General features: G+C 38.8%; 1 protein-coding gene across 4 annotated transcripts in view; it reads left to right on the forward strand.

The window, feature by feature from the left end:
• fermt2 (fermitin family member 2) overlaps positions 1–7,050 on the forward strand; it is a 47,828-nt gene extending 40,778 nt beyond the window's left edge. For 2 of the 4 annotated variants that reach the window (XM_015393798.1, XM_015393800.1), the window contains 4 exons: positions 3,866–3,886; positions 4,993–5,117; positions 5,219–5,360; positions 6,345–7,050. In XM_015393798.1, coding sequence (XP_015249284.1) covers positions 3,866–3,886; positions 4,993–5,117; positions 5,219–5,360; positions 6,345–6,518 — 462 coding nt within the window. In that variant the 3' untranslated portion in view covers positions 6,519–7,050. The remainder of the gene's footprint in view (positions 1–3,865; positions 3,887–4,992; positions 5,118–5,218; positions 5,361–6,344) is intronic. The other 2 variants (XM_015393799.1, XM_015393801.1) reach the window with 1 other exon arrangement.
• Positions 7,051–7,283: the final 233 nt, after the last annotated feature.

Here is a 7,283-nt window from a genome sequence, read left to right on the forward strand (position 1 = left end):
CCAATTGTCAAAATTTTGGTGTCGATCATTCGATTTCATCCTGGACACTACAGAAAATGGGCTAAAAGTGTTAAAAACCGGAATTCTCCTTTAAACCTGCTGTAATGTGGTTCTTGCAACACCTTACTGCTTATTTCCATCCTTTCTACCAATTATTCTGTATGGAAATAAAAAAGCTGAAATAATGGATTTGCTGCTTAATGCATTAAGTTAATATTTGTTAATGAATTCATTTTTAAATGTACCAATAAATTAGCTAATGTGCTAATTCTCAGCTCTCAACTATTACGGGTAAATAACAGATTTTTTTTTTCTCATGTCTTTTTTTTTTTTTTTTTTATCAGTGAATGCATCATACTAAGCTGTAGTAGGTAACAGGTTGATCTGATATTTCTAATGTCAGGGAAGGGTTTAAATTGATGGCAAAGAAAGCACAAACAACAATAAAACTACTATCTGAAATTCTTTACATCAGCAGATAACAAGAAGGCTGAATACAGTCTGGATAAGTACTGTTAAAGCTTTAAACTTCTGCTACTGTTTAACTATAGCCCCATCTCAAACCTCCACTTAATCATTAAGATTAAAGAGCTGTGATTCAACCGCTAAGCACTTTCCTAACATTGACCAGCTGCTTTTATGTCTTCTACCCTGGCTTCCATGCTCACCACAGTACAGACTGTCCTTGTCAAGATGTTCAGTGACATTCATGTTAATGCAGACTGTAAAAGAACTACAGTGCAGGAATTACTGGACCTTAGCACAGCATTCAGCACTATTGATCGCTATTTTATTAAAGCACCTAGAAAACTGGATTTACCTTTCTAGCACTGGAGTGGTTTCTATCCCTTTTGAAGGACAGAGACCTTATATGTCAATAGATAACTTTATATAAGAAACATGTGGTGTTTCCCAAGGGTCCATCTTTGGGCCCCTACTAATCAAAATCTACATGCTCCCCCAATTCTCTATCTCAAGAAACATCGGTTACCTTAAATATGCAGGCGACACACATCTCTACATTATGTCACCAGGTGACTATGAACCCGTTCAGGTTCTAGGTAAATGCATAGAAGAAATGAAACCATGGATGGGACAAAACCTTTCCTCAGCTGAATGAAAACAAAGCAGATATATATTCATTTTTGCAGCAAAGTAAGAGTATTTAAAAGTCAGCTCATAGCTTCAGTAAATCCAGCTAGAAACCACCAATCAGGCTCTTAATCTGGGTTTAGTGATGGACTATCACCTGAAGAACTGCTAAAAAACTAAAGGAATAATATCTCAGCAGGAGCTTTAAAAAATAATCAATAAATTAATCTGGTAGAATAGTTCACTGAAATGGTTTCTTCACAGGTCTAAGCCTTATGCTGCTGCCAGCGTCCTCACTAAACCAAGAAAGTGGAGCACATCATCCCAGTTCTGAAGTCAAACTCCTCCTAGTCTTTCAGAAAATCGACCTTAAAAAACTTCTACTTGTTTAACAAAATCCAAATTAAGATATCATTGTTTAGAGGGACCTTTGCCTGAACTATCTAGATATGACTGGTTAGGTTTTGAATCCAACTTTCCTTTCATTTTTTATCGATCATTTTACTTGACTTTTAATATAGTAAACTTATTTTATTTATTAGTAATTATTCACGTTCCATCTATGCTACTGTAATTTGTTTTTTCTCACATACAGCACTTTGATCAAAATCTGTTGCACAAAAATACATCAGTATTTTTAACACATTTTTAAAAGCTAACCTGGTTCCATTTTTTTTTATTGAAGTTAATTTAAAAAGGTTAATCTTTTGTTCTCTTTGAGTCGGTGGCAGTGAAAGGGTTTAAACGTTTAATCTCTACCAGTCTTCTAATTCTCTTTCAAACATTGAGAAGATTCTAAACTTTGCTCAGCAGATTTGCATGCAAACAAATAGGCTGCTGTGTATACACTGCAGCAGCTGAATACACGGCTGCCATGGCACTGCTAGCAGAGGAAGGATGAGGAAGGCAACACCCCCCCCCCCACACACACACACACTCCCACACACACTGTACCTCAGTCACTCTGTCTGGATCTGAGCAGGAGGTAAGAATGTGGCCTGGAGCCAGTGGGCTGAGATGATGTCAGGAGGTGGCCGGTACAGTAAATTATGATTCAGAATTGGTCTGAACCACAGCTGAGAATATCATGGTTATCTGGAAATAAATGAGATGAAAAATTTAAGACAAGGAGATGTTCACAACACAATATAATTAGTTTGGTCTGATTTTATCTTTAGGGTTGGTATTGGTAGATGAAAGCTGCAAGTACAAGCTGGCATTTTGCTTGTTCCTAATATCCTGTTTCCTTACAGGAAGCTCAGACAAGGAAAAAAAAGCATTAAAAAAAAAGCATTCTAGTTTATGATAAAATTTTTTGAATGATGACATTTTTTCACATCTTTCAAGCAAAAGTGAAAAGTCTGTCTCCATTTTGTTATATTTCTGCCCCGTGCTTTCATATCAGGGTTGTTGGAGACTTCTCATTTATTTCCACTTGTGACTTTGTTTCCCATCGATATAAATACGATGCAACGAAGATGCAAATTCTTATTAGCCACTGACCGCAAATATGGACAAGGACTAATATTGCATACAGTAAGGAGGATTATAAGAGCGTTAGAGTAACTTTCCTAAACTCCTGCAAACTCCATTTTGGGATCACATTATTTTTCTAAATTTAAGGTAACACTTTTGATCCCACCATAGAAAAATTAAGTGGAGTTAACTAAACTCTCAGGGGAATTTTCATTAGAAACCTCCAGTTTGGTTTGATGTAGCACCTCCTGCTCACTGTTAGGTTTGTTGGTTTCTCTGTGAAGCCTGCTTCTCTCCAAAGGCCCTAGAAATCGTGTTTAATGGCGTCTTAATCAGATGGAGATACAAGGAAAACTCTGGTCCCTATTAGTAACCAGAAAATGATGAGTCAGGGGGTAGACCTATGTCCGACAGGAAGTGGTATTAGTAATGTTATTCATGTTGTCACTGTGGTTAATTTATTTGATGCATCATTAGCCTGACTCCATCCTATTCTGTCAGAGGTTTTCTGTACCCTATGTACAGTGTGTCTGGGCCATGATGCTCACGCACATATACATGTGTAACCTCTTGTAGTGGGCGTGGGGGATCAGGAAATGAGCCTTACTTGGGAATGCTTCTTGGGAAAACTGTCTGGGGAAGAAGCTGTAAACTCTGGCAGGCTGCAGCCCCTCCCCATCCTGTTGTAAGATTTGTCCAGGCTGACTTCCGTGCTGTTGCTCCAAGCGGATGCACTTGCAGGGACTTTTGGATTACGTGGATTTTAGCAGTGTCTGGCCTGATTGGATACGTTTAAGCAGAAAGAAAACAGAGGAAGCATTGGAAGGAGCTCCTAAAGCTTGAAGACTAACAATCAGCTCCACTGGAGCTGGAACATGGTGCCATCTTGTGGAAGAAAGGAATAAGGAACTCTGATTTTTGCTTTAATGGAAGCTGTGACGCAGCAAAAAGACACAGTCAGCCTGAATATGCACTTCCAGTTTCTATTTGATGTTTTACTGAACTTTTTTTAGGCTTTCCTTTTTTTAGATCACATGTGGAAGCATTTTTTCTTTGGTCTACTTTCCCTCTTTTGTTGCTCAGTCCTGCATGACATCTCATTTCAACACTTTCATGCTCTTTCTTTGCAGTTAGGCCATAGTTTCCAGCATTATTATTATTTTTTTTTTATATCTTTCTTCCCGACTCTAATCTTATTTGCCTGTTCTTTGTCCAAAACCTTTTTTTTTTTCTGTTCCCCTTTTTCCACATCACTGTCAAACTCCTGCATCTTCCCCTACCCACCTCCTCCCTTCAGCCAGGGTATATCAGGGATTTGGTAAGTGAAGTGTCCACTGGGTACCTTTTAGTTAGTCTGCATGTTTGTGGAAACCTTATGTTTTGTCTGGGTGGTCCTCTAACTATAGAGAGTAGATGGCATCATTCCTAATGCTTTCTGTTGGTAGTTTGTCTTTAATGTTTTTAAGAATTAATAAAGGATTCATATGGCACCTTGCTTTGTGTTGAACCAGTGGTCTTAACATATTTAGAAAACTAAATGGATAAAAATGGAGGTCCGCTGCATGTTGTCATCCATTTAACACTCATAATAAAAAAAAACAATGCCTCAGTGTATTTTTGTTTTAGCTTTACTGTTTTAGGTTGTATGTCTTAAATGCATAGATAATGGTATCCCAGTGATAAGTGACTGACCTCATTAAATATGTTTTGTTCCTCTGTTTATTAACCTGTATGGAATGTATTGTCTAATATCCCTGCAGTTTAGCTGCACTGGAACTCTTGTGTACCACCATCAAATTGGCTTCTAGTAAAAATTTAACATGTTTGAGTAAATAACCTTTTGTTTTTTGTTATATTCACATTTGAATGAATAAAAAAAAATTACTGGTCATTGGAATTTAGCTCATAAAATAATATAGATAAAAAGATAAGATATTCAATGGACTGAAGAGAAAGTTAATTTAAACAGTGTTTGTAGAAACTTTAAATTAGTCATTCATGACTTTTTTTTTTCTCTGTGGAATTAATATAAACAGACACACTTTTCTTCTGTGGCTGGTGGCTTAAATGAGGCCCCACGTTTATTTTGCCAACATGTTCAGTGAGCAGGACAGTAAGGGAGGTATAAGGTCACAACTGAAGCACAGACTTGCATCTAGATGACTTCTTTACAAAATCACTTTGAAAGTTCAGCTTCTCTAACTTCAGACAGAAGTTATGTTTTCTCTGCTTCTGCTTATTTACCAACACATTGTGTTCTGGAGGTGTTTTAGACCTGATCAGAAATTGTTTTAACATGAATCAAGTGTTGATCTTAGTAAATGGTCTGGTATTTGAAGATATTATAATTTTGTCCCCAATGGTCTAACCGGAAGAACCATGACAAGGACTCTTGTTTTACATTTGTGTTTTTTTCTTTGGCAGATTTCAGCCCGGATTCTTGAAGCCCACCAGAACGTTGCCCAGATGAGTCTAATCGAGGCCAAGATGCGCTTCATTCAGGCATGGCAATCCTTGCCAGAGTTTGGAATCACTCACTTCCTTGCAAAGTACATAAATCAGTCACCATATCCCATGTTTGGATCCTTCGTGGTATATCATTAGGTCAGTTGAGACGAGGTAAAGGTCTTGGTCTGTTTCTGCCCTGCAGGTTTCAGGGAGGAAAGAAAGAAGAGCTGATTGGAATCACCTATAATCGTCTGATCCGGATGGATGCCCACACTGGAGATGCCATCAAGACCTGGCGCTTTAGCAACATGAAGCAGTGGAATGTTAACTGGGAGATCAAGATGGTAGGAAGACCTCATATATAAAATCTGTGATTTAATATTCTTCCTGTGCTGATACAAGCAGGCATTTTCTATATCTGTGCACCACCTGTGTAAAATTTTCCAGTCTATTGAATTGATCACACCCTGATCCACGCAACCATCCATCCCAGCAACCACTGTGTTGTGGAATGCGTACACTTGTAGCCCAGCGTTGGTGAAATTTGTGGTCACAAATGGTGTTTTTGAGCGGTGCTATTCAGACTCAAAGTGCAGCCGTGACTGGTTCTGAAGGACGGCTGCATAGCAGACAGCTGCCCCCCTCTTCCTGGTACTGATTATCAGGACAGAATATTTTATTGGTACGCGGTATTGGACCATACCAGCTTACTTTCACCCTGGAGGTACTTATCCTGTGATGCTTATCTGGGACTGGGTTGCTAGGGCAGCAGACTCCCAAACTTCCTTCTAACCAGAAACCTCCTCCAGCTGCTCTGGGCGAGTCATAGTCCCTGCAGCATGTCCAAAGTCGTCCCCTGGGCCTCCTTCACTGGTCCCCAAACCACCCCCCTCCCCTTGACTACGCCTAAAAGTCCTGGGACCTTACCTGGTAACAGGTTAGAGTTGATGCTCACTATGAGGACCACACTCCAGCTCTGCTTGTATGCTGCTCGTATGGCCCCTAGTGAAGGGCCCCTGACTCTATACTCATGATCCTCAAAACACCAACTACCTGGTGCCTCGCTGCCAAACCCCAGTCCTAGCTCCACATGAAGTGTGGACTTCACTGTAACTCTTATTTTTTTTTTCTATTTTTATCATAAGGGCTTTTTTAAAACCTTCTTTGTCTAACCTGTCACCCAGAGCCTGTTTTCCTTGAGAGACCCCACATAGGACAGGTTCTGGGATAATTTACTCATGTTAACACATTCCAGTTTCCCAAACAGATGCTCAGTCATATACCAAATGAATTTACTATGATTGTTGTGTCCTGTCCTGTTCATTCAGGTGACCGTTGAGTTTGCAGATGAACCCAGCCTGTCCTTCATCTGTGCAGAAGTGGACTGCAAGGTGGTTCACGAGTTCATCGGTGGCTACATCTTCCTGTCGACACGCGCCAAGGACCAGAATGAGTCGCTAGATGAGGAAATGTTCTATAAACTGACCAGCGGCTGGGTCTGAGGTGTCCCAGTTCAAAGGGGGTCGATGATTTTAGATCGGGGGAAATGGGTGAGGGTAGGAAGTCGAGCAGGCTTATGAGGTTATTTTATTTTATTGTTTTTTTTTTTTGTCTTTTCAACTGTTAAAAACTGTGCTGAATTAGCACATTTTTTTGCCAAGACTGACACAATTATTGTTCTAATTTGTTTTTATATATATATTTGCATTAATGCTCACAGTCATTTCTTGCCTTATTAATGTTCTGGCTGGTACCATCCAGATGAAGGAGTCTTAGTCTGAGAACCTTCTTCTGCTTTTGCTCTCATCTCTCCTTCTCTCAGAATTACGGCCACAATTTTGTTTAGATTTAATCCCAAAGAATAACTTAAAAACGAGTTATTACTGATATTAAAGTGTGGAAAATTTTGGAGGGAGAAGTTTTCACACACTTATTTCTTTAATTACCAAAAATATAAAAAAAGAATCCGAGCATATCTAACCATTAAAGCCTTATGATTTAATTTAGTTAAGTTTTAATGCCAAACTATCAAAATGAAAAAAATTGTTGGATTTGGTTAAATCAGTAATGAACTGTAATTTAAAAGATTTCCTTGCCCAAAAAAGTAGAATAGTGGTCAGGTGGTAGAAGCTAAAACTTTTCCATATAAACTAATGTGTATTTATTTATAATAAAGGAAGGAGTCCATTAAATCTGATCAGCAGCACCAGCTTCTCTTTGCTTTTTGTGTTCACTTTTTTTTTTCTATAAATATCTTTTAACAACCG

The sequence above is a fragment of the Cyprinodon variegatus genome, unplaced genomic scaffold (assembly GCF_000732505.1).
Source record: "Cyprinodon variegatus isolate N-32 unplaced genomic scaffold, C_variegatus-1.0 Scaffold658, whole genome shotgun sequence".
Taxonomy (NCBI): Eukaryota; Metazoa; Chordata; class Actinopteri; order Cyprinodontiformes; family Cyprinodontidae; genus Cyprinodon; species Cyprinodon variegatus.